This window comes from Manis pentadactyla, chromosome 1 (assembly GCF_030020395.1).
Source record: "Manis pentadactyla isolate mManPen7 chromosome 1, mManPen7.hap1, whole genome shotgun sequence".
Lineage (NCBI taxonomy): Eukaryota > Metazoa > Chordata > Mammalia > Pholidota > Manidae > Manis > Manis pentadactyla.
The window spans coordinates 81,459,910-81,487,591 of NC_080019.1; the positions used below are offsets into that span (position 1 = coordinate 81,459,910).

The window sequence follows — 27,682 nt, forward strand, 5'->3', positions numbered from 1 at the left end:
GACCAAAAATTTGCATTTTAACAAGGGCCCCTAGCAATTCTGATGTAGAAGGTCCAGGACTACACTTGAGGAAATTGATATAATTGGTTTGACAACAGCAATACTACCTTTGCAAATTAATCACTTATTCTTAAGCATCTATTTCATCTTTTTAACTGATGTTGTCATCTTCCTGTTTGGCTTCCTTTTAGCATTTACTGAGCAACTATTATTTGCAGAAAATTGTATTACCTGATGCTTTCCTGGCATATGTGGTCTGGGCTGAAGCTATGGGGAGAGAAGGGTATGATCATGTTAGAGAGCTATTTCTCAACTTCCTAGAAAAATGACAAATTCAACTTTTCATGATTTGTGAAACATACTAACCTGAACAACTACATTACCCAACCACAGTTACCATAACTTATGAACCTTTTTAGGGAACCTATTGATCAGAGCTGTCATGGCTTTACTGGTGGGAAGGCCAATTCCATAAACCAAACCGCTATGGTTCAAATCCTACCTTCTCCATTTATATGTGACACATTCCATAAAATGAGGATATAGCACCTGCTTCGTTAAATTGGTGTTAGGATTAAATGAAACAAATATCTGGTGCTCTGAAGAATCTAAATAACATACCTAAGATTCATATCATTTTTCAGTCAAGAGCACAAAACAAGTGTGAGAACACTAAGAAATGCTTCCGGAGGCTGATTTGGAATAATTCTAGGTGAAAAAAATGGAATGAAACTGTTCAGAGTGATCCGGGTTTTTGTTTTTGTTCTTAAGGTTCCCTCACCCGTGGCTTCTTGGGCATTTGTCCGGCTCTTCCACACTCTGCCCCAGAGCCCCCGGTTCAGGTGCCCCGTGGGTGCAGGACCAGAAGTGCGGAGAGTGGGACCCGCAGCCCTACCCGGGTGGTGGAAGGTGGAAGGCCGGGGCCCGGGGCCCGGGGCCGCCGCACCGCGGGCCGCCCCCGCCGGCCGCTCTGCGGGGAGGATGCCGGCGGGCTCTGGGAGCGTGCGCGGCCACGTGACGGCCGCTATAAGAGCGCTGCGGGCGGACGCTTCGCTCCCGCCGCGCCTCCTCGCTGGCTGCGCTTGTTCTCGGCGCCCAGGTTCCCCGAGTCACCGACCTGCGGCTGCGGCGGCCGACCGCGGCACCATGACAGGTACGCGCCGCCGCCGTCGCCCCCGGGGCCTCCGGCTCCTTTCCCCGCCCTCCGCCCCGGAGAGTTCCCGGCAGGACGGAGACCGCCGCAAAGTTGCAGGCTGGCTGCAGCCGGGGGTGCCGCTTCCTGCGTCAACCGCTGCTCCGCCGCCCCCGGGGCTGCAACCCGGGCGCGCAGCGATGGGGCAGCCATGCGGAGCTTGTGCCGTCCGCCGGAGCCCCCGTTCCTGCTTCCGTCTCCTTGCCCTTCCTCCTGCTCACCGTGAAGGGCGGGCGGGCGGGCGGAGCAGCTGCGGCGGGGCTGAGTGGGGGTGGGGCGCCGGTTCCCCGAGGGCGCCGGACGGGAGCCCCGGGCCGCGGCGGGGTCTGGGGAGCCGCCCCTGCCTCCCGCAGGCGGGGACGCGGGCGGCTCCGGCCCGGCTCCGCGGCCGCCTGCGCTGGCGCTGGCCACCACGGCGAGCCTATTTTTAGGCCTGTGGGGCCGGGTTGCAGAAAACGAGCCAGGCGAGCGCTCCACGGGGGCGGACCGCGTGCGGTGGGAGGGCGCCGGCCCACTTGTTGCAACGATCCGGGTCTCAAGACGACTCTGCCCCAGCACAGCAGACCCCGAGGTGTCTGGTCCTTCCCGTTGGTGAGACTATTAGTGCGGTTATTACATGAGTTGAACTACCAAAAGATTGCAGATGTTCCCAGAGTTCAGCCAGCTGCGGGAGATGAACTCCTACCCGGCTGTCATTGGCCTTCCGTGTTCATTTGCAGGGCCTGCTGGCTGTGGCAGCCTACGTTCCTAAGCATTTGTCCTCGCCCCTACTTCGCCTTGGACCTCATCCATATCCTTCCTTCCTGAAGTCCTTGAATCCTACTTACCTTATTAAACTTTGCTGTATGACCCCATGAAATCTGCACTGCTTTTGAGTTAAAACATTCATTTTGCCCCAGATTAAATACCCTCAGGGCAGACTGAATGAATGTTGCCATCTTCTGATGGATTGAAGGAACAGTATAGGCAGAGGCTGATGGGCATGTCAAGTGACAGGTGTCACTCACTGTTCTGAGCTTAGAGTGAGCCTAGCTGGGAAGTGGGTGTTCTCCATGGGTGGGGATCCCATCTTTCCACTGTTAAGTATTGAGCCTGCCCTGAGAGTCCAACACTGGGTGTGAACACTCAGGTCAGAGTTTGGGGGATATGCTGGCCCACTTGACAACCTACACAACTTCCTTTCAGTTAGCCACGAATTTCCTCTGTCTCCAGCTTCCATGTTGGAAAATGGGCAACGGAAGAATGAGGAAACCTAAGACATAGTGACTTCATGACAAAATGTCCCATCTCCCTGGTTGGGCAACAGAGCCCCCATTTTCCCCACTAGAGCTTGATCCTAAGTATCTTGTATATTTGGATGCCCATCAACTTAAAATCCCCTCAGAGAAGGAGTGTGCCCCAGGATCATCTAGGGAAGTACTAAATCCTGAAGACTGGGCTGGTGGTCTTGGAAAGGTGGAGCTTGTTGGGTAGGAATAATCACCCATGTGTTTGTGTTCTGCTCTGGCAACTAAGTGGTTATTGGAGACTGATTTTTGAGTGTGTGTATGTGAGAGAGTGTGGGAGAGAGAGTGTGAGTGAGAGCGTGCGTGAGAGCGAGTGCGCCCCAGGTGCAGGGTAGAGGGCACTGATTGCTTCTCCTAGGAAGAGGAGGCAGGTTTGTTAGAGCTTGTGAGGTAGTCCCCATATCCATTTAACAGTGATTGGCCACTATTTAGATAGTGTCATCAAGGAGAGAAGGCCTCTTGGGGAGGTGATATTTGGGCAGAGACTGAAGTGACTCTTGTGGCTTGGTGGGGGAACCTTTGTTCCTGGTTAACTAAACAGCTAATGTAAAAGCCTGAAGCTTGGCAGACGCACAAGCACCAGAATGAAAAATGTGGCTGATGCTTTCAGTTGTGGTTGTTAGTTGGATTTCTGCTTGGCTGAAAACACTATGTCATCTTACTGGAGAAGCAGAAAATGCACTTCTTGATTTCTTCATTTAACACCTGTTAATTGTCTGAGGTTCACCCTCTGGGTATTAAAGTATTATTTAGTCTGAGAATTTAGCACATCTGGACTCTAAATTGGATTCAGTTTTATAGCTCAATCAGCCTCTTGGAGATTGCCAAAGATACTCCTGCTAAAGAATGGTCTTGAACCATTCTTAAAGTGAGCACTTGGGTTCTCTTCCTTCAGCCCACCCCAAAGAGGCTGCTCCTTTGTTAGTGGAGCAAGTTGATCTCAGAGGAGCTGATTCTGCCAAATTACTGGCTGAAAGGGGTTCTGGGGTTGTTTGTTCCAGGTAGAATATTGTAATGAGTGTCTTTTTTTCTCTTTGTATTAAGATCAGGCCTTTGTGACACTGACCACAAACGATGCCTATGCCCAAGGAGCTCTGGTCCTGGGCTCGTCTCTGAAACAGCACAGGACCACCAGGAGGCTGGCCGTGCTCGCCACGCCGCAGGTCTCAGACTCCATGAGGTGAGGACCTCCGTGCCTGTCTGCTGGTGGGGCTCTGACATGCTTCTCCCATCTGATATCAGTGGGCATGGAAGCCATGCCCTTTTCAGGAATTGGGCACTGGACAGAGAAAGATAAGAACTGTTGAGGGAAGGATTCATGGGTCTGAAAACTCTTCTTCCTGACTGTGGGGTAATACTCTGCCCCACCTGCCTCCTGGGCGGTGGTTTTCTGGCCTAAGCTCTCACTGATTCCAACCGGGAGAACTGGGACTCAGGCAGGCCCCCTCAGGGCGATCAGAGTGAATGGTTCCATCCAGGCTTTCCCTTTGTGTAGTCTCTCTTCGCTGATGCTCCTTTCTCAAAAGGCAGCAGGGGGGCTATTTTGTAGGGAAACCTCAGGTGACTTTGAAAGAAAATCGTTTTCTCCACTGTCAGTTAACATTTGTAACCAAATACCTTTATTTAAAATTTAATAGACCTGAATATTTGCCAAAGAGCTTTCTGAGCTGGGGGTTGTGCTGGGAGAGCACTCTGAGGAGCACAAGCTGCCTTTTGATCGGGTTCATTCACTTTGATTTGTTGGAATTAAGTTTTGGAGTATCGGGATGAACTACCTAGATCCCAGTACTAACTTCAAAAATATATGTGTACCCTGACAGCTCTGTATTGTCTTTATTTTTCCTTTCTCTTGTCCTTCTTAGAACTTGACAATGCCCTTTCTGTGACTTTTTTCAAAAAATGTGAGCACACTCCAAGGACCTCCGAAAAGGAGGCATTATATATACATGTGTATCTCACACTCCCAACCTTGTTCCTAAAGGGTTAGGAGAATGTCAAAAAAGCTGTCTCCTGACAAGTCTGTCCTAACTAGTAGTTAGCCTGTTTAGTGAGGATGTGTGTGTGTGTGTAAATGTGGTCTTAGAAACTCCTTTACTGTAGTGAATGGTGCTGCTGGCTACTTCTTTTCAAAAACCTAAAGTTTAATGTGTAAACTGGAACATGTTTTTATAAAACCTTGGAGACAAATAGTATAATGTCTGTTTTGTTCTGCATGTTTGATATAAACTTTCCATGATGACCTATCTTTATCATACACTTTTCCTTGTGCTGAGTATAGTGTCTTACCTAAGTATACCCCACTTAACCCACCTCAGGATTGCTTTCTAAAATAAACCTTTAGTTAATTTTGGTCATGGAGAAGTGTTGTACCTCACAAACCAAAAGAGTCTCTCATTATGCCAGGAGTGCTAAGCACATAGTAAATGCTGGTTATATTCAGTTCTAAAAATGGAACTGAATAACTGAGTCCTTTAACTTCAGGAAGTTCTCTGTAAACTGCTTAGCAAAAGACTCCTTATAGACTTCATTGCAGATATTTTTGCACTTGCCCAGCATCATTTGTGAAAATATGCAGTAGTTAACAGAATCCATTCTAATGAAATACTGTTGAATAATATAGACTGTTGCAAATATGTACTCTGACCAAATGTGAGTTACATATTTATAGGCTATTTCTACAGTTGGCCTGGTATTCGACGGTACAATAAAAAATAGCTGCTCCTGTAACTTTTTCAGACAAGTGCTTCATCCTCACCATAAGCAGTTCTTATGTTAACACATACAAATTGATACAATTGTCCTGAAGTAATAGGATATATTTAAGAGATTGTACTACACCAAAGTAACAGATTGCTTTAGTAATTGATGGATAGGTTAATAAGAACACAGTCTTCTGTCAGATGGGTCATTTGTTCTGCAAAGTTGCTAAACGCTGTTTTCTGGGTTTTATTTTGACAGGAAAGTTTTAGAAACAGTCTTTGATGAAGTCATCATGGTAGATGTCTTGGATAGTGGCGATTCTGCTCACCTGACCTTAATGAAGAGACCTGAGTTGGGTGTCACATTAACCAAGCTCCACTGCTGGTCCCTCACCCAGTATTCAAAGTGCGTGTTCATGGACGCAGATACTCTGGTAAGTGTGGATTTGACAGCTGAAAGAGATGTGTGTGGTACCTGAAACCAGTTAGGCATTTGAGGAACACCATCAAGACTTGACAGTAAACTTCAGATAAAATCGCTGTTGTAGAAAGTGTCAGGTGATGGAGAGCAGTCAGCCCAGGCTGCCTTACAGCTGTCTTCTGAATAGTTAAGACCAGCAACAGGCTGCATCTTTTGTGTTCAGGGACTTAGGGAGAACTTAAGAAGGGTGTGTTGGCCCCAGAACATTTTTGTGATGCTTTCCCTCCCCTCACTTTGAATCAGGTCCTAGCAAATATCGATGATCTTTTTGAGAGAGAAGAATTGTCAGCCGCACCAGACCCAGGATGGCCTGACTGCTTCAATTCCGGAGTGTTTGTTTATCAGCCTTCAATCGAAACGTACAATCAGCTATTGCACCTTGCTTCTGAGCAAGGTAGCTTTGATGGTAGGTATCTGTTATCTTTATATCTGATAAGCTATATTCCTGGGGGCTGCTCTCCTCAGGAATATAGCTGCTCTGGTTCCCTGTGCCTGGAAGACAGCACTGTGTGAAGTGCAGCAGGGCCTGTAAGCTGTGCTCTTTCGGGAACTCTTGTTGTGTTGGGACACTTGCATCTTTTTTCTGTAGGTACACACATTTGGTTAAACTAGGATAGGCAGTTTTATAGACTTCTGATTGGCTCTTCTCTGTCTGTAGTATGGTAAATGAATCATGATTGTTCAAGAATGCAAAAGACTATTAGACGAATCAAAAACTTTGGCAACTATTTTTAAACCTGAGTAAACTTAAGTGCAAGAGCTAACAAGAGGACCTAGCATTGTCTTGATAGAAGTAAGGAATAAAGTGGAGTAATTTGACTCTCATTCTCTCGGAAGGCATTTCAAAGAGGTAGAAAGGTTATGTGAATCACCTTTGTCTTCAAATTCTCACTCTTTGTAAGGCTGTGCATTATATGGTGTATCTGGAAGCTCAAGGAAAGGAACATAAGCCAAGTCAGCATCCATTTTCCATTATGTGTAAATGTGTTGTAGCTATTTGTACATATTGAAAGGTTCTGACTGTGGATTTAGGGTTTCATATCCTTTGGAGAATTTTCATCAAATAAATTAATAGGTATATTTCTATCTCAGGGCAGTCTCTGAAATCATAAATAATAAGCCATTGTTTTTAACAATAACACACCACGCAGGACAAAAGTAGTAGTTAATATGCAAAAACAGCTCTTTAATGTTGATGGCTCTTTGGAATAAAGAAAAGACCCAGTTGTAAGCAGTCCTCTCAGCAGTGACTCATGTTCAGATACTTGACATTGTGGCAAAATCTCATGCCAGGAACAGGGGGATGGGGCCAGAGCACAGCTCTGCAGCCAGCCTTCCACACCAGGGGCTGCTTTCCTCCCCTTTCCTCCTTAAGAGCAGATCTGACATTAGCAGTGGGTAGATAAAGGAACTAGCAGAGGCAGCCTTCCTTAAGGGACACAGATGCAGCCCTGGGTACAAGGATTCATTTCCATTAACTAGTTATAAAGTTGAATATCAAAGTCTCCCAGTTTAACTCTTTTAAATTAAAAGATTATATCTAAAGGTTGGTTAGATTGCTGGAATCAAAAGACTGGAAGTTAAAACATTTTAAGTTATATGTAAAACTGAAATTGAGAAATTGAGTTTTTGTTATTGCTGTTGAGAGAAATCAAATTCAGTTTAGTCATCTGAGGATTTGAGATATGCAGCTATTTGAAATATCATTGAAAAGAATAAAGTTTAAGTTTCAGTCTTGTCTCACTATTTGGCTAGTTTATACTCTATGCCAGTAGCCCTCAACCTGGGAGGATTCGTCATCCTGGGGACCCTGGACAAGGTCTGGAGACATTTTTGATTGTCACAGCTGAAGGGGGGAGGGTGCTGCTGGCATCCAGTGAGCAGAGGCCAGGGATGCTGCGAAACATCCCACCGCACACAGGACAGCTGCCACAACAAAGGATTATCAGGCCCCAGGTGTCAGTAGTGCTGAGGCTGAGAAACCTTGCTCCATGTCAAATCATTACATGCTCAAAACGGTGAGCAGGAATATCGAAGCCATAATGAATGGCAGCGTATGACAAGAAGTACAGTCTTATTTTAAGCAAATTTAAGAAATGATTTGTTGAATGTTCACTGTGGTCAGAGCCAAATGCAACTTCTTCTTTTTACTGACTTTGTAGCTTCTACTATTTTCTTTTCCATGAGGAATGAAAGCTGTATTAATATTTGAGTTCAGAACACATTATCCTTATTTCTACTCCTCATACTAAAACAGTTACCTTTGTGTAAAAGGAAGGTGAGAGTTTTTTTTAGCAGAAGTCCACTGTTTGTCTTAATTTACCATCAGGGTTAACTTTCTTCACCTCCTCTGATTGCATTTGAAGGAAGTAGTGTGATCCTGCCAGAAATTCAGTGTAATTCTCAACTCCAGTAAGTGAGTCATTCTAAAGAAGATCCAGTGGCCTGAAATGGACGATTGTCATGATATAAAGAGAATCCAGTTTCTATTCTAGGAGAGTATTAGATTTTGTTATTGAGAGAGAAGAATTTGGACACCAAGCAGTAGTGTGCTGTGGTAAATTATCCAGATTATACATTTAGAATATAAAACTAATGTACTGGTAGACTAATCCGGATCATCTGCCTTGTTCTAGAATGGAGAGGTACTAGAGGAGCTGATGAATTTATTATTAAGAAGCAAGAATGTGTGAAAAGTACTCAATTAGAAAGCACTTTCTGCTTTTTCAGCTAGAATCTGAAACCACTGAGAGATTCTCTCTGTGCCTGCTAGCACGTTTTGTTATTTAGCAGCAGGGTTTCCGGGAGCTGGCCTTTATGTAAGGTATTCCACTTATACTGGCTCATTGGTGGTGAAGGGTTGAATTTTCTCTGTTAATAGAAATGTTTAATTGAAGGAGGTAAAAATTCAACCATGCAGGTGGGAACTTCTAGTTAGTTTATACCTCTGTTAAATTTAAACATATTGAGACTATCAGCTTTTCAATGAAAGGTTGTTATCACTTGATGTGTTGATCTACTTTACTCAACAAAGAAAGCTTCCCTTGTACTGTGGGAAAATGCTCCTCTCTGGAAAGGTTTACTATCCCACTGAATCAATACCTGTGTGGCATAAAAACTTACTGGACTTAATAAAATATTTCTTTTGTGAGCTACATCCTTTTCTAGTATCAGTAGCCCTGCTTTGTTTCATTTTCAATGCAGTGCCCAGTTTTGTGTAGCTGTCGTGCTGTAGGCATTAGGACGTTTCCTCTCGCCATACCTTACATTTTCTAATGTACCTGCCCACCACCAATTTGGCGGAACAGTGGGCTTAAGTCTCAGCATTTTTAGATGGGTATTAAAGAAAACCAATTTACGGATGACAGTATCTCACTCTGAGTATCTTGCAAGTCCTGCTTAATCTCTTGCATACATTCAACAAAAACTGGCATCCGGTGTCCACTGACAAGCCCCATGGACCACTGATGGCCGAGCATCTGCAGCTGCTCTCACAGCCCTTGTAATGTGAAAGAATGTGACTGTCGTGCTTTCTTATCACCGGCCCTCAAATCACAATCCCCAACCCCCACCCTGTCGGTGGCCAAGAGAATAAGCCTAATATGGCAAATCGTGCTAGATCCTTGACTTCTCTTCCCAATATCTAGAGTTCCCAAATATCTAGAGTATTAGAATTTAGAACTGGTGAGTACATGCCTAATTCTTGGCTGGTGTCTAATTGCCCATAGTGAAATGTCTAGGTTCCTCTACTGCTGTTTGTATTTGCTAACTGTCTTGGCACTTACTTCATAACTGAAGTTACATCTTCCTGGAAGTTGCACAATAGATGTTGTGAAATAGATATATACTAATATTTTATAGGATGTGACAAAATAAGGTTAACTTCAGGATTTATTAGCAGTGAGAAGGGAAGACGGAGGTCATGATATCATAGATACTAATCAGCAATTTCGTCTCCATACACTCATGTACGAGGAAGCTGGTATACTTTTAATTTGAAGAAATCATTCTAATCCAAGTTGAGGTTTATATTGCTTTCCCCTGTCACCTAAAGTATCCTAAATTAAGGGTGCTTTTATAGTTGAAGACAAGAACTTAGTGCTTGAAAATTGCTATCTATTAAATTTCATCTGTATGTGTTAGTTTCAAAAGCGTAAGTTAAAAAGAAAAAGTCATATATTCCAGTTTGGAGTGTACTTTAAAAAAAAAGCCTTGAGGATTTATTTTAGTCATTGTAATCTAAATGCCCTAAACATTTTATTGGAGGAATGAAATTTTGTCTGGAGTTGAATTTTCAGAAAGAATAGCAGACAACAAATGGGTGATAGAATATTAGGTATAGTTTCACTCTAAGCAGAATCTAAGGAATAAATGACCACACAACAGATCTATGTGTCCCATATTCTAAGCGGTCACTGAGGCCCTTAAACTGTATGGTCTTGTTTCTGAGTTTGGAGATGTAGTAAATCACGAGGGTATGGTACGGTTTTAAAATGACTTTTAATGGAAAAGATTTGGTAGTAAATTCTATTAAGGTGTAAAATTGACCCCAGTGCTTCTTTTTCTAATCTTTGGAGTTAGTTAAACTTCAAGCTAGACCTGCCCAAAAAAGGAATGAAGGCAGGAGGTGTTCCCGATCAGTTCATGTCTTGTCAAACCCAAATGAGCTCAGGAACTGAAGTGCCCCTCCTCTGTTTCCGGGACTTGAGGGGTTTTACCTTGGCAGCTGCCTCAGGGAGCTTGTCCGTGCTGCCTGAACGTTAGGCTGCGCGTGGCCCTGAGAGGATTTTCTCAATTGCTTTGAAAATTACTCTGTTCTATTGCATTTATATCATGTAATTGATAGTTTGGGTGATAAATATCTTGAGTAACTAAGGATGAAAAGAAAAAGTCTTGTAGTAGCCAAGTGAGCACACACACGTTTTTTTCTCTTGAGCTATTTTTATCTCATTGTACCCAGGAGTATTTATTTATTTATTTATTTATTTATTTATTTATTTTCACTTAGCCATCTGTTTGTCTCTAGCCTTGTAACCAGCAGAGATCATGAACCCTGTGAGAAACAGGAGGAGGAAGGGACTACTGTCTTACATGTATGTGTTGTACAGACTTTTACACTGGTCATTTTCCTTTTTCATTCATTTCTCAACAGTCCTGTGAGGTAGTCATTCATTTGTTCACTCATTAATATATTCATTCAACAGATATTTATTGAGGGCCTGCTATATACCTAGTCCTGGGAACTGACCCTGCAGTTCAGGACAGCTGCTTGCCCGGTGTCCCTGAGCTGCTGGCAGAGCCACATTTGAACCAGACAGTCTTTCTCGACTCTGTGGGGCTGGGTTGTATGTGTGTAGTTTTTTACCTTCTCTCCCACTTATCCCACGCTGCAACATTCATGAAAATATACCCTGAATTACTTAAAATTCATTCCTCTGAGAGAGCATGTTCCTCCTTTTACAGATGAAAGAACAGAGGCTCGAATTCTCTATCTCTACAGTTACTGCTGTTCTCCCCTGAACCACAGTATCTATAAGTATTTTGTCTTTTTAAATCAGTAGTGCAGTTGGTAGGCTTGCATTGTCTTATGGGTCTGGAAATATTCTTGGAAACATTACTCTTGCCTACATTTCTATAGTCTGTTCATCACCGGCCCTCAAATCATTCAGTATTTCAAAATCATTTTTAGCACCTAATCTGGGTAAGATGCTAAATTTAAGGACCAGCAATAGACTAGTAAGTAATTCAGATTTTTATCCCTGCCTCTAAAAGCTGATATTCTGTGAGACCATACAGATGTTTAATAACTAATTGCACAATTAATCACATAATTATAATTCTAATAAGTTCATAATGCTAAGAGAATCTAGACCAGGAAGACCTAACTTAAACTGAGCAAGTGAAATTTAAGCCAAGAATAAATGTAACTTTGCATTTATATATTAATTAATAACTTGATTATTAAGAATCTGGTTTCTTTTTTAAAGTAAAAAACTAACATGAGATGTTAAAATCAGTGTTCTTGGCTTAAATGGTTTGAGGCCAGTGAGCTGCAGTGCTACTGAGACCTGAGCTCCCAGTGCCTGGATTTCCATGAGCCCCCTGGGGTTAATCTGCTGATCCTTAGTAACCTCATGGAAATAACCCCACAGAGTTGGCTGTTCATAATCTGTCATTCAGTAACCTATGGGATGCGCACCGTAGGCAGGAATGACACCCACCAAGTACATTACAGGAGGTCGGTGTTAAGGAGTGAGCCACATTTTCATCTCAGCACTTGGTTATACTTCTGTTACAGTATTAAGCATATTTTACTTTGAATTATTTGCTTGATGTCTGGTCCTCTGCCCCTAGATTAAGAAACATTTGAGAACTGGAAACTATCTCATTCATCATTCTGGCTCTGAAGCCTATTCCTAATTTATGTAACTTCAGACATTTTTCTATAGAAATGACATTTTTGAGAGTTGTATACTCTGATATAATAAAAACGGAGTCTTTAAAAGATTCCAAACCCGTACTTCTGAAACTGTAATATGCAAACAAATCACCTGGGGATTAAAATGTGAATACTGATTCTGTAGGGGTGGGGTGGGGTTTACCATTCTGCATTTCCGTCGAGCTCCCAGGTGATGCTCATGCCTCTGGAACCTGGGCCACACTTTGAATAGCAGGATTCTGGGGAAACTTTCCTGTGGCTGAGATACTGAGGCTCATGTTGAAACTAGAATTAGCTCACCCTCCATTCTACCCACAGTAGGCAAGCCAGCTGCCAATAAACTATAGAAAGCACACAAACACTGAAAAAGTGCACAAATTTAAAAGGTAGTTCTCAACTCCACTTCTGTGTTAGAAAAGAATAGGCCTAGTTTCTGATAAATGCTGTGATGTGTCCATGGTTACCAAGTTCATGACCCTGTTTATAAGACTTGGAAAATACCAAGTAAAGTTATTACCAGCACTTGGGCAGCCTTGTGGATGGGTGATACAGAACCTGATATTTGCTTTTGTTTGCAGAAGAGGTGCCATGCGTCCCTCATTCCATTTCCTACCTCACGCCTGTGTTGTCATGCCCTGGCTGATCACAGCTGCTGGCAGTGCCTGCTGATCATGTTTGTTGGTTCTCAGATGATGAGATTAAAAGTGTCTTAACCTGTCGGAATAAATACACTTGCCTCCAGAAGTCTGACTAGAACGTACTGGACAAAAAGTCCTGGGGTTTCTGTAGTGAAAATTCTACAGTCTTCACAGCATCCTTGTATGTTTTGTAGCACAGACATGCTTAGATTTACATTCTGCTTTGAATTGTGCTCTAATTTAGAGGTGTCTAAAGAGAGGATATTGATAAAATCACATAGATTTGTCTGATGAAGTTAAAACATTTGCTTGACCTTGGTAGGTGGAATTTGGAATCATGCATTTGGTAAAAGGGTTAGAATGCTAAATTTAAAAAGTTATTTAAGAAGCTACAGCCTTCTATGTAGCATTTAATGCTACTTTTATTCACCAATTTTGGCAAAAAGGTGACCCTTTGTAGTCACATAATGAGATTAGTGGCCCTGGGGGGTCCATGGTCTGTACTGTTTCCTCTGGAGGTAAGGTCCTTGTTGAGTGGTTAAGGATTTGCCAGCTGAATGATCACCAGTGATTTTAAAGTCTACTTCCCTGCTCATTCTCCTTGTTTCCCATCCCACCAGTGCTGCTCAGCCCTGCTGTGGCACACGGCTGATGGATGATGATGTTTGCAGGGTACCTAAGGGTAAATGGAAATGGCCTCTTGTGGCCAGAGGCAGCTGGCCAGGGACTCTGAGGGATCAACAGCTCTGACTCTTGTTTCCCAGACTCATCTTCTCAGATTGGGAAGTTCTGTTCTACAACTGCTATTCTGACCTTCATGGAATTAGATTTCTTCACTGCATTACATTTAGGCAATAGACATTTTAAGTGGAATTACTTAATTTAAAAAAGGACTTAAGATTTGGCATAAAAAAAAAAACTAGTAGAAAAAATACATAGTATGATGTCCAGTTTCACAAAGTTCAAAAACAAGCGAGACTACATATGTTATCTATGGTAAAATAAAGGAAATCAAGACAGTTAAAAATAAAACACAGTAGTAGCAGTTATTTCCAGGACAAGGGGCAGTGAAATGGAATTAGCGAGCCCATGCAGAGATTTTAAACAGTATTGATAATATTCTAGTTCTTAAATTAGATGTTGGGTATGTAGAATTTATTTACTAATAAATATGGTTTATGACCTACATATATTTTTTTGATAGTGTCTCATTTCCTTACAAATCAATGAACAAGAATGCTTAGAAAAGATCTCAGCACAATCCTCATTCTTGCCTAACTGCATTAATATTTTAAAAATATAAAAATACCAGAGTAAAGTTGGGCCGGGGGGGAGGAACATCTGTAACACTGATCCCCTTCACACAGTTACTGTTGTTTCTTTTCTTCCAATATGAATGCTTATGTTCTTAACCAAAGGTGTATCACTGTATAGCTTACATGGTGGACTTGTGGTCTTTATAGCCATTGGCTTTAATGGCTGAATAACATTCTCAGGAGTGGTCAGTGTGAGTGTATAGCCATTGCTCTATGGTGGAATAGTCAAGTTGTTTCAACTTTTCTGCTATTACAGAATATCTTCAGCTTTCTTGCATTCATTCCACAAATAATTGACTGATGTATAAGGCATTCTGCTATGTGCTGGCATTATAGTGGTAAGCAAAAAAGAGCCATGATCTCTGTCCCTGTGGAATTTAGAATCTAATGACTAACAATTCTTGATTGCATTTTGTATCTTAACGTTAATCCTCAGCTTTCTTTTTAGAAAAGCTTTTTATTTTGAGAGAATTTAGATTTACATGCAGTTGTAAGAAGCAATGAAGAGGGAATCCACACACCCTTCACTGAGTTTCTGCCAGTGGTAGCATATTGCACAAATATAGTTCCACAACTAGGAAATTGACATTGATACAATGCACCAACCTTATTCAGAGTTCACCAGTTATACATGTGATCCCTAGTGTTCATGTATGTTTTCTATGCAGTCATTCCAAATGTCTAGATTGGTGTGACCACTACCACAGTCAGGGCACAGAGTAGTTTCATCACAGTGACCCCTCCTACTACCCTTTTGTAGCCACGGCCACCTCTTTCCCTCTCTCATCCCTTAACCCCTAGCAACCACGAATCTATTCTTTATAATCCTGTCATGTGAAGGATGTTATATACATGCAATCATGTGGTATGTGACTTCACACGACTGTATTTTTTTCATTCAGCACAATTCCCTTCAGATCCATCTAAGTTGCAATGTCAATAGTTTGTTCCTTTATATTGCTGAGTAATATTCCATTGTATAGAGGTATCACATTCATATACTTGTTGAAGGATGTTTGGACTGTTTTCAGTTTTCCACTATTACGAATAAAGCCTCTATGAACATTTCCTCAACCTTTATTTCAATGATAATATATAAAGGCAAATCAGTAAGACTCCAGGTCTCTGTACCTCAACCACCAGTGTCTGTGCCCATGTGTAGGGTGTTTTGTAGACTCTGAAGTAAGCCTCTGAGGTATGGTGTTTTGGTTTTAATATTTTGTGTCTCAAAATAGATTAATTCGTTTAATTAAAATTTCTTCCGTTTGTGTAACAAATGAAGCATATCCCAATGCCATCTTTATTGTACTTTAGAACTTAGAAGAGTGAAACCTGGGTTTTCCCCTGAGGAATGGGGACCTGTCATAGCTTCCTATATGGAAAGGTTGCTCCATAGACGTTCACTCAGGGATTGCCTTTGATCCATAGAGTTGACTGAGGATATTTGGAAAAGGATGGGATACACAAGGGACGGATAAAGGCACATTTAGACTTGAAACCCAATGCCCTGATCTTACTACTGAGGTCCAAATATTTTTTAAAATCTCCAGAATTTTTAAGTCTCTTTTGACAAGAAAATACAAATAGTGATGACGACCAATTGGACCTGCTATATGTTTAGAAAAGAAACTGGGTCTCAGGGCAAAGCAGACCAAGAAGGGAAGTAACTGGGCAGCGTATCAGTCTCCTACTTCAGAGGAGGGGGTTCTCCCTGCCTTCCAGCTATCCGCCCCTCCACACAAACCACACACACAAATAAACACTTGCACACACGCATCCACACACCCAGGCTGCTGTTCTGCATGGAAGACTGGTTCTGTGTGTGTTTTCTGAAATCTTGAGCCTGAAAAAAGCAGATGGGCTAGAGGCAGAATGTATTTTGAGGCATCTTAGTGACCAGTTTGGTTACTTGTGTGTTTATGATTTAAGTCAGACACTTAGCTTTAGATTTTTAGTGTTTTATTTATTTTCAATGAATGGCCATCATCCTCACTTGGTGCTTGGCAGGGATGCAGCCCAGGCTGATGTGTCCTTCTGTCAATGAGCCAGCAGTTGAGGGCTCTGGAAAACATTTCCATTATTCCAGTTTGTTCTCTTTGGCTTTTTACTTCTTGTCCCATTGCTCTTAACATAGTCTAAAGCCTCTAACTGGGGATAGAATGTAAAATCTGAGCCCGGCGTGGTCTAGTCTGTGCCAACCTCTTGAGACCCACCTGGTGCCATGCAGCCCCTTCTACTTACACAGGCCACCTCCCAGGTCTTCTTCCCATAGCTTCATGTTCTTGCCCATCTCAGGCCTTCTGGTGTGTGCTGTTCATTCTGCCTGGAGCACCGGCTGCCTCCTCTCCACTTGGATTTGTCAATGACTTCTGTGTACCCCTCAGATCTTGACTTATATACAACTTGGAGGCCTTTCCTGACTCATCAGATGCGATCTTGAGCCGTTTTCACATACCTCATAGCCCCCAGTACTTCTCTTCACTGCTTTGATTCCACTTGTGATGTTTATTGACTCTTGATTTGCTGGTATCATTGTATCAATAACTAGCCCAACATCTACTGAACTAAGAGTTCAGGACCTCGGAATCATCCTGGAAGTGGCTCCTCAGGATGTGAACTGAGGCGGCAGCACTCCGCAGCCCCCTACCCTGTCATAAACACGGTAAACATTTCTCTGTTGACTCGCCAGTGTGTGGTACAGTGTCTGGCACATAGTAGCTGCTCGTTAAATATTTGTTGAGCTAATGAATTAACTCAGGAAAATGGCTGCCTCCTAAAATGTCTGTAGTAGGTTTAACTTGGAACTTCTTGTTTCAAAAATGTAATTAGTACCCGTTTTTAATGGTCCAGTTATATGTTTCTGTAGAATTATTGATTTTTCCTTGACTGTAATTCATTTTTTTTCTTTCAGGTGGGGACCAGGGTTTACTGAATACGTTTTTTAGCAGCTGGGCAACAACAGATATCAGAAAACACCTGCCATTTATTTATAACCTAAGCAGCATTTCTATATACTCCTACCTCCCGGCATTTAAAGCGTAAGTGCCAATGGTTTCACTTTTTGTTGGGGATGGTGAGGGCAGAGGACTGGGGTTTATGATCTTTGGGTGCCGCCTCATCATCCTGAGGGCACAAGGGTGGAGACGTTGGAGGCAGTCTTTCTCTCATGAAAAACAGGGCTGTATGGGGAGAGGCCTTGATGTTAACAGTCACTTCCTTTGCAGTGACCCAGAGGACACTTAGCTGCCTTACGGGAAAAGGTTCCCACTGGTTCCTGGGGTGCCTGGCCGTCTGATAAATGATCTGTATGTCATGGTCAAGAACATGGACTGGGCGCAAACCCATCTTCTGCCTCAGATTGGCCGCTGAGCTTCAGTTCCCTTACCTCCAAAATGAGGGTGTTAACAGCGCCCTCCGTGGTGGTTGTGGATTGGGCAAGATGCTGGCAGCAGCATGGTGTCACGGTAGAGCAGGGGCTGCGGAGCGCTGCTGCCTCGGTTCTGTCCTGGAGGCACCGCTTCCACGATGATGACTAGGTCCTGAACTCCGAGTTGAGTAGATGTTGGCCTAGTTAATCAACTTTGGTCTGCATCAGTGCCCTGCAGAGTGGTTATTGTGAGTGTTAAGGGAGGTCCTCAGGTGAAGCAATTAGAAGAGGGCCTGGCCTACCCTCAGCACCCAGCGGATGGCAGGTTATCTGTCCTTTTGTTGGAGACATGGTCTGGCAATAAGAGTAATCTCTGGAGCCAGAAAGGCGAGAGCATGCCCTCCCCCTGCCATTTATTTACCTGCGGTGTGGCTTAGGCTCAGTGCCTGTTTCCCCATATGCAAGACCAGGAGGGAGATAATACCGATCTTACAGAGCTGTCAGGAGGAGGAAGTGGGCTCATATACATGAGTGCTCGGTGGACCTCTGTTGTTCTTGGCAATCAGCTTGTTTGGCACAATCGGATGCAGTTCTCATTCAGCTAATGCAGCCTCATTGCGGCACTTGTCTCACTCTGAGGGCCTCGGCCTGTTCTTTAGGCTCTGACTCATTTGTGTTGAACTGAGAAGATGATTCAGATTTCTTGAACGGAGGCCAAGCTGTCAGGTTGATCCTGAGACACGGCCGTGAGCAGCAGTGCTCTTCTCGAGGTTGGCCTCGGCTCTTCAGTCTCCATCCTGCATGGACATTCCTGAGTGAGCAGAAAACAAAGGGCCTTTCACTTCTCATATTTCATTATCCAGTCTTGCAGCACAGTAACGAGAATGTCTGGCTTTGTAAGGCAGAAAGGTTTCCTTTTCTGTTCTTTTCTAGCAGACTCTTGTCTGCATCCCCCAGATAAGGAGTTTAGTAAGTGTCTTGTGTCCTTTCCTCCCTAACTGTTCTCTTGGCATATGTCTCTGACATATTATAGCCTCTTCATTCTCTTCCCTTTCTAGAATGAAACAGGCAAATTCTCACACATACCAACTGTAGTCTGAGTACAGCAAACAGAACAGGATTTACTATCAAGGGATAGAATAGGAAAAGCGTTATTTTGGTCTTTAGTCCTTGGCTTTGTAAAGTACAAACCTGCTTTGCTTGGAAATGTGGGCCTAATTCTCTTTAATCCTTATTACCTCATAACTAACCCTGCTAGTTTGAGTAGTGTTTCTGCACACCATGGTATTTTGATCTCCTAGAACTGCATTTGTAGTAGAGCCGTTGCTTCATTAACTGCCTAGACTCAGCTGAGCAAGCAGAAAGGTGAGCGTGCTGAGGAGAAGGAATCAGTAGTAGTGTGAGCAGTTGTACCCACCATTCCGCTCAGTTCTGCAGAGTGAGCATGTGTCATGGGATGACATGAACCTGACATCCTCCCGTCGGTCTCAGTTCTCAAACAGGGTGCACCTAGTGTTTAAAGCTTCATGTTTTTCGTGTGATTTGGCTCCCAGTGCCTAGCAACTGTTTCCCCTATGGTTCGTTGGGACTTCATCTGATTTTCACCTTACCACCAAAATTGAACACACTGTACCTTTCAGTGATAATCTGGTTTGCAACACTACCTGTGTTTATTTAATTTTGACAAAGTAGAACAAGAAGCAGGTGGAGAGGAGTTAAGTTTTTGCAGGGAGGGTAAAGTTATTTGCTAGAACTTCAGCCCCCTCTCTCAGGAACTCAGTTGTTTTTATATCTTGTAAATGAATTTCCCAGAAAAACAGTTTGAGATCCAAATGACCAAAACGGTTAGGATGGTTTCTTCTTCCTGGCTCAACAAATGAGTGCTAATTTTGGAAATCTCCTTGGTTTATGTCCAAGCTATAGAGTGCGTGACACACTGGGGAGGTTGGGAGCAACCCCATCCTTTAGCCAGATGTCAGCTGGCCTGGGGCCTGACAGAGTTAATGCTGCCTCTGTGCCACTCGCCCTTGGGGCTTTTAGCTCTCCATTTCTGTGATAAGACTTTTTAGAGTGATGCCTTGTCTCACCCGATAGCTCCCTATTTTGGAATGTTGAAAGCAGATCAGAGAACTCATTTGCTCTTCCCTCTGCCGGAAAAGACACTTGTTTTTCTTGAAGGGATACATTTCTAGAGATGTTTTTCCTCCCATTTTTCTTAAAATTGTGAAGGGCTGAATTCAAGGCAGGTAGCTAACGTTTTGTTTGTTTCAAGTTAATGTTAAACTATGGCCCACATCTTTTAAGCTGAGGTAGGCTGTGGCAAACATCTGGGCTGCCATAACTGCTCCACAGAGAGCCCTGTGGACCTCTGGGAGCTTGGCATGAATGTGCAGCCCCACTGTTGGGCTCGGAATGACCTCCAGGGCTGAGTGGCTCTGTGGTGCTGGCTCCCTAGGACAGTGTGGGTGACAGCAAGTAGAATGAGAAGCCGTAGAGTGGTTTAGAGCAACTTGGGCTTCATGGAAGAAAGAGTTGAGAACTTGTCTTACAAACTTCAAGCAACCCTGAGCCATGAGGTCACCAAGGCGGTAATTAGATGCCGCAGAATCTTAGAGCCTTGGATATCTGTGTGAACAGTGTAGACTTGCTACTATTTGGAGTTTCCATTAATGGGTGGCGTAATATGAATCAACCTTCAAGTGAATTTGAGCCAAGAACATAACATATCTAATGTCCTTCTTTATATACCATTTGGATAGAATAAAACATGAAGGAAACATTTAATAGTTTTACCACTTTGAATGAATTCTTTAACATAGCTTCTGAAAAACAAAATTAGTATTATTTTCTATAGTAGACATTCTCCTTAACAAAGCATAATTTTAGAACTAAAATGCTTGCCTTAGTAATGTCTAAGTTAATGCGTAATACATGCATTGAGAAACAAGTTCCTAAGTGCATTTCTTAATGAAATAGTATTTTTGAAAGTACCTAGCATGTTTGGGAAATAGGCTTTTAGTCCATATTAGTTTCTTTCAAGTTTTCTCCATCTGAAGAACCTATTTTTTACACGTACCATGGAATTTGGCTTGTGCAGAGTGCTAGGCAAAAGCTCATTCTTCTCTTTTAAACCAAACATTTAGTTCCATTTTAGATTTCTGTTATCACTGACTAAAAGCTGTTTTAATTGTGCTATATAAAGTGGGCCTAAAGCAAAGATAATTCTCTGAACTCCAGACTCTCATCTCCTTACCTCTTCCACATTCTCACTAGGATGTTTGTGGAATTGCTTCAAATTGCCATACAAATTAATTAGTCAAATTGACTGACTACAAAGCTAGATTTACCAAATAATTTACAAGTGAATATTTTAACTTACCCTTTTACTTGAGTTTAGATAAGATCTAAGACCTGGCCTGGTTTAGGTCTAGAAACCCAAAAGCTTTCTTTCCATTTTTTTTTTCTTACTGCTTTAAACTCTCTGAAGATATATTTGTATCCATTATTTCTTTTTCAGAAGTATGGCTTATTCACTAAGATCTTACCAAACCTTTTTAAAATTGTTTTTTTCCAAAAGTGAAATTGAAACTTTGTTGTCCTAAATTCTGTTGTTCTTATGTATTTCTGATTTGATTCTTTTTCCTCCTTCCCTGAGACACACTTAGCTCCAGCTCCCCCTGGGACTGTGTTAGCTTTTCTGTGTTCATTTCTTTTCATACTCCTTTGTCTTCACCTAAAATCCTGAAGCGCTGTAGTATGGATCACTCATTTCTTCAGCTTTTCGTTGGCCCATTCACTCATTCATTCAGTGGGCAGTCCTGGAGCGTGGAGAGGGTGCCCACATTCTGCTCGCTGAGGGCCCTACAGCCTAACCATCTTCATAACTGCTGAGTGTGCAGCTTCCTATATGTTCCATGGCACGGCCCATCATGGTTTGAGTTTTAAAAAAAGAATCACGTGGTGGTTACATAGGTGGCTTGTTCTTCCTTTCTGACTGTTCATGATACCTTATGGGCCCTAGGTGCCTTGTGCCTTGGTGTGGCCGTCTGGTCACTCTGACCTCATCTCTAAGTGTTGGTCTCTCTCGGATGATCTGTCCTCCGCTCTTACTGCTGTCTATTCCAGGGCCCCACCTCAGTTGGCATCACCAAGGGAAAACCTCCACATCAGACCCAGAGGGCATAAAGGAGGGATATCTCATGGCAGAAGTCTGGTTGAGAAATGCTGTCTCAGTCAGAGAGGGAGCTTGTGGGAGGCGGAGAGCATGTGGATTGAGGGAAGGCCGTACCTTCCTCAGAGGTCTCAGACTAGTGGCCGCCCACAGGAATGTCCCCACAGACCTGTTTTGTCTTCCTCATGTAGTTTTCTTCTTCTTCTTCTAACTCAGTTGTCGATGCTTAAAAATTAGGGAATTTCACATGAAACACAGATTTCCAGTTTCTTTTGAAAAAATCAGATAGTGAGAGAAAGGTGTCGAAGATGCCTTTCAAGGTGTGGGGCCTAAGCAGCTGGAGCAGAAGAGTTGCTATTTCTTAATATGGGACAGACTGGGGGCAGCAGGCTTGCAGGGGCAGGGATGATGCCCAAAGGTATGCTGAATGTGTGAAGACTAGGACACGTTTGGTTTGAGATGTGCATTAAACATCCTACTGAGAATGTGGAAGAGGTAAGGAGATGAGAGTCTCGAGTTCAGGATGAGAGCTGACTGGGAGTGTCAGCATGTAAGTGGTATTTATAGTCACGAGACAAGACGATGTAACCAAGAGAGTGGTTATGGTAGAAGGTGGAGACCAGAGGCAGGAAAATGGGGAGGAATGGGGCAAAAGACCAAGAACAGCAAGGCCAGAGGGAAGCCAGGAAAGGTAGGTGTTGCACAGGCCAGGCAAAGCATATATTCAAGGAAGAGGGATTGGGCCATCGTGTCAGATGCTGTGATAGGTCAGGTAAAAGGACAACTGGGAACCAATTGGCACTGGACCGAGAATGTGAAGGCCACCAGTGACTTTGGCAAGAGCACATCTGATGGAGTGTTGGAGGAGAAAGCCTGATGGAAATGGGTCCAAGAGAATGGAGAATTGGAGACTGGGAATGTAGGTGACTCTTGTAAGGTGTTTTCTTTAACAGGGAACAGAGTTGGTAGCCAGGTGAGGATTTAGGATCAATAGAGGGTGGCCGTGGTTGTTTCTTAAAGATGGGAGAAGTTACAGCATGTTTGTGTATTGATGGGAATAATCAGGAAGGGAGAGAGACAGAGGGAGCCTGGTGATGCAGGAAACTGGAGGGAGGCTTGCTGGAGTGATGTCCTTGAGGAGCTGAAGGGATGCGTCCTAGGGCACACGTGGAAAGCCCGGCTTCAGATAAGAGCTGGGACAGTTCGTCTCTGTGTCACGAAGGGAGGCAGAGTGTGTGCACATAGGTGCAGGGAGGGGGCTATATTTTTTGGTTGAATGAATGAGTGAGTCGTCAACCAGGAGAGGCTAAGACTGACATGCTGCCCCAGGAAGGTCTCCCTGGTGGCCTGGCATTGTGGGGCTCTCCCTGGACTGCTTTGTGAAGACAGGCCAGCCTTACAGGTGGAATAGTTGACTAGGTCCTACTCAAGGTTATTAAAGTCTGGTTTTGAGTGCTGATGGTGTTCTGACTTTCAGAGCATGACTGGGAGGATTAAGTAGCCTGAAAGGCAAGGGACAATCAGTGGGACCACAGTGGCCTCCAGTATTTGCTGCTGGATAATGGTTCTCTTCAGGTGATGCGACACCCGATTGTTTGGCCCCACGGTGCCACCTCACCAGGTCCCTTCCCCCTCTGCGTGAGCAGCCCGCCCTTTGGGTGCCCGGGTCTGTGACTCCTGACTTAGCCTGTGAGTGTTGGAAAGGAGAAATCTTTTGGTGAGAGAGGAAGGGCGGCTGATTGGTTGTGTGTGTGTGTGTGTGTGTGTGTGTGTGTGTGTGTGTGTGTGTAGAGAGAGAGGAAGGGCGGCTGATTGGTTGTGTGTGTGTGTGTGTGTGTGTGTGTGTGTGTGTGTGTGTGTGTGTGTAGAGAGAGAGGAAGGGCGGCTGATTGGTTGTGTGTGTGTGTGTGTGTGTGTGTGTGTGTGTTGGGGGAGGGCTAGTGTGTGAGAGTGATTCTGAGAAGGTACAAGAGCAAGTAGCCATGTACCAGAGACTGAGAGTCATGGAAGTGGGCAGAGCCTGGCTGGCATCGCAGCCTCATCTCCCCAAGAAGGGTCGCATGAGCAGTGCCCAGCTTCTCCTTCCTGGTACCTCACTGAATGTTGCACATAAAGAGCTTCCTGAGAGCTAAAATTGCTCTGTGTGCACTGTCATGTATTAGTTCCTTTTCCGTTCTAAACAGCTCTGTAGTGTCATCCACACATTACCAGCTACATTTCTCAACAGCTTAACTAGTCGTGAAAACTCTATCTGATCTTTGGTAACATCAGGTCACAGGGGTTATTTTAATGGCAAACATAAGCAGTATTATTGCTGGCTTGGGTTCAAACTATGTCTTGTGATCTGGACGTCTCTTTTGAGATTCTATCAAGTTAAAATTAGAACACTTATTTTAAGAGATGTATGCAAGCTGAGACAAACCCCCACTACTGAGTCACAATGAATGGCTCTCAGTAGTTTAAAAACAATTGTGATATGTACCCAAGTTTGTTTTCTTTTTAATCCCTGGCTGGTAATTTGGCAGGTAAATCAGGGGCTGAATCAATGAGTCTTCTGGTTATCCTTGTCGAGGTCAGTTGAACTTTATCTTCTGACATCAGAATTTCCTTTTCATATTCAACTACTCACAATTTTGCTTTTAGGCAACTTAAATTCTGGCTGGCACCTGATTGTTGCCTTTGGTGAGAGAGATCACTAGGGAAATACCCTGGGTTACTCTTCTGTAAAGGACACACCCAAATTTCTGTTTAGGCTAACATATTCTTTTAAGCAGCAGATAATTTCCCCATTTACTTATGACCTGTACTCTTACAATCTGGTGTTATTCTTGCATAGTTTTGGAATGGCAGGATGGTGGCATGGGAAAGGCTCAGGCTTCCGAGCGAGGCAAAATAGTGCCAAATCCTGTCTCTGCCACTTAATAGCTGTGTGGCTCTGGGCAGCTCACTTAGCCTTTGGGAGTCTCTGTTAACACATGAGTAAAACCTGCCATTAGGACTTGTTATTATTCCCAGTCATGTCCTTAAAAAATCTGGATCCTAAACATAGTAAATTCTCAGATAATGATAGCTGTGTAATAGGCCTGTAACACTAAAACAAAACAAAACAAAAAAATCTTCAGGAGATAGGAAAGGCTACATGAATAGTGTTTGATTATTTTGATCAGTACATCATGCTCAGATGCTTTCCTGTCAGATCAGACCACTAAAATCTCCACACTTGAGCCCAGCACCCACTGGTCTGCTCCAGTTCACCTCTCCTTGTGACGGCTTTGCTATAATCGGAGGACACCGGTCCTGCACACACGTGCTCACCTGACACCCGCCATCCTGCTGCTCCGCAGCAACCATCTGTTGTCCAAGATTTAAGTCACATGCACCCCCACTGCCCCACTGAACTTAGCTTCCAGTGACGTCCCCGCCCCTGAATCCCTTGTACACTTACTGTCCCCAACTTCCTTGGGACACTTCTATTTACATTTATTATTATTTGGTTTTATATGCACATGTTTCTTCCCAGCCAAAACAGGACCACTCTTAACTCTTCCTCTTTCTGAGGGATTATTGTGAAATACAGCGTGCATAAAAAAGTATATACAAAAAATGTGGCTTTTAAAAAAATATCCACCATCCAAGTTAGGAAACAGAATACAGCCAGGATCCTAGACGCCCCTTTTTGTCCCTTCCCCATCGCAGCTTCCCCTTTCCCGCACAGATAACCAATATCATGACATTTATGTTTATTGTAGTTTAGTACTCTTTAAACAATCCTTTTTTTGGTTTGTTTTACCCTTATGTAAGTTGGTTCATATGTAAGTCTGTTTGAATTTGAATTTGTCTTTTTTTCCCCATCATATTTTTAAAGTTCATCCATTTGCTACATGATGTGTGTAGCTGTAATTCACTCATTTTTCATGCTATATTGTATTTCATGGTAGGAAATTACCAGAAGTCATCCTTTAAAAAAACAGAATGGACAAATAAAATCTCAGTGACATTCAACAATAAGCATGTATATCCTGCTCAACTGTTGGTGGATAGGCTGGGACAGCTCTGATAATCTCAGCTGCGGTTGGTGCCTGGCCTCGGGTTTGATCCACCTCTGCACCATATGTCTCATTGCTCTAGAACCAGCAGGCTGCCCAAGGCACATTATCCGGGAGGTGCAGCCTCTCAGGGAGGGTGAGCAGAAACAAGCAATGCTGTTTAAAAATACACTGTCACCTCTGGCCCCATGTCACTGGCTAAGGCAGGTCCTGTGTGCATACCCAGTATCAGCAAGGCAGGGGAGTGTGCTTTCCCTGCGGAGCCTGGGAAAAGGTGAACACTTGCTGAACAGTAACCTAACCTAACGCCATCGTTTGCGTTGTTTCTGGCTGAAGACTATTTCAAACAGTGCTGCCACTGTGACCATTTTGATTATGTCTCCTGTTGCACATGTGTAAGAGTTCCTTCAGGGCATATGCCGAGGAGCTGAGTTTTCAGGTCGCAGATCACGCACATTTCCACCTTTGCTAGGCAATATCAAATGGTTTTCCATGTGGCTGTCTTTTCCTGTCCCCAGGGGACTGGTGTTTAGTTGTTGCACTGATCTGCCACCACCTTTGGATTGTTGTGGATGTGTTAACATACAGCTGAATAGTTTTAAAGGTATGTCTAAGATTTTTTCAGTGAGTTCGCTTTCTTTTCCACCCCCTCTACAGGACAGGAGGTGCAGTGTGGAGGCTGCCGGTCAAAGTGCTGCTCAGCCTTTGTCAGTGCTCAGAATCCACTAACTGTTGCCACGTGTGTTCACTTGGCAGATTTGGAGCAAACGCCAAAGTGGTGCATTTCCTGGGACGAATCAAACCATGGAGTTATGCTTATGATCCGAAAACGAAAAGTGTCAGAAGCGAGCCCCACGATCCCAACGTGACTCATCCAGAGTTTCTCAGCCTGTGGTGGGACATCTTCGCTGCCAAGGTTTTACCTCTGCTTCAACAATTTGGCCTTGTCAAAGATGCCAGCTCATGCCTAAGTGTGGTAGGTTCTGTTTTTTTTCTTGCAGGCAATTTAATTGTTTGTTTGTTTTAACTTGGTATACTGATAGAGACGGAGTATTTAGTGGTATTTTAGACAAAGAGATAAAATTTTTTTGGAAAGAAAACTGTCCATCTTGGAGAAATATTACCAGCAAAGACTAAAGCAGAAATAGATTTTGTGGCAAGTTTCCTGAGGTCTGAGAGCATACGAAAGGGTTTTTAAGTTTTTATATATATCTGTATCTTGTAACTATAAAGTTCTCAGCCCATTGTCCTAAGATTCTGGTATTATTCCTAAACTAGTAGTTTATAAAAATAAAGAATATCCCATGTCATGTTTTAGAAACTGCAAACATTTAGATATATTGATTTTATTTTGCCATCTGCTTAGAAGAATATATTTTCAGTGAAAATTTCAGTGAGATGAATATACAACAAATACTTTCCTAGGAGTATTTTGGTTAGCATGTTTGTACTCTTATGGTTACATATGATCTTGAAAAAGAAGCCTCCTTGGAAGAAGGTGACACATTAACATTTACAGTAACAACCTGCTTAATGTCCTTTTTGACTTTAAATGTCTTCCTCTGAGGTTTGTTCTTTGGAAGATGATAACAAATTAAACTTTTGTGTTACATATTAAGATAAAAGAATAGAACTGAATGGATGAATTATAATCAAGTCTAACTGACTAGTTAATAATTTTGCTATAAGAGACTAGGAAATTATAAGAAGATCCTTCTCTTTGCTATGGTATAAATTTTAGCCATTTCACTTACTAACACTCTTACCAAAATATAAAAAGGAGAAAGGAAAAAATAACACTTACATTCTTATTAGAATAGGAATATTCTAATTGATTTATGTGATCATGAAATAATACTCATACAATACTTGGGACATTTCCTGGCACATAGTAAGGGCTTAAGAAAAGTTAGCTATTCTTATTCAACTCATACAACTGCTCTACCAAAATTATTATTATTAATATCCCCTTTTTATATATTAAAACTAACTGAAGCTCAAAGAAGTTACATAACCTCTCTTAGTTGTGTAACAGACTAGTCAATAG

General features: G+C 43.1%; 1 protein-coding gene across 2 annotated transcripts in view; it reads left to right on the forward strand.

The window, feature by feature from the left end:
- Positions 1-962: 962 nt before the first annotated feature.
- The window catches only part of GYG1 (glycogenin 1), a 28,731-nt gene continuing 2,011 nt past the window's right edge, over positions 963-27,682 (forward strand). Inside the window, exons 1-6 of one of the 2 annotated variants that reach the window (XM_057499005.1) lie at positions 963-1,153; positions 3,523-3,658; positions 5,437-5,611; positions 5,902-6,064; positions 16,963-17,089; positions 26,392-26,611. In XM_057499005.1, coding sequence (XP_057354988.1) covers positions 982-1,153; positions 3,523-3,658; positions 5,437-5,611; positions 5,902-6,064; positions 16,963-17,089; positions 26,392-26,611 — 993 coding nt within the window. In that variant the 5' untranslated portion in view covers positions 963-981. The remainder of the gene's footprint in view (positions 1,154-3,522; positions 3,659-5,436; positions 5,612-5,901; positions 6,065-16,962; positions 17,090-26,391; positions 26,612-27,682) is intronic. The other variant, XM_036896379.2, reaches the window with a different exon arrangement.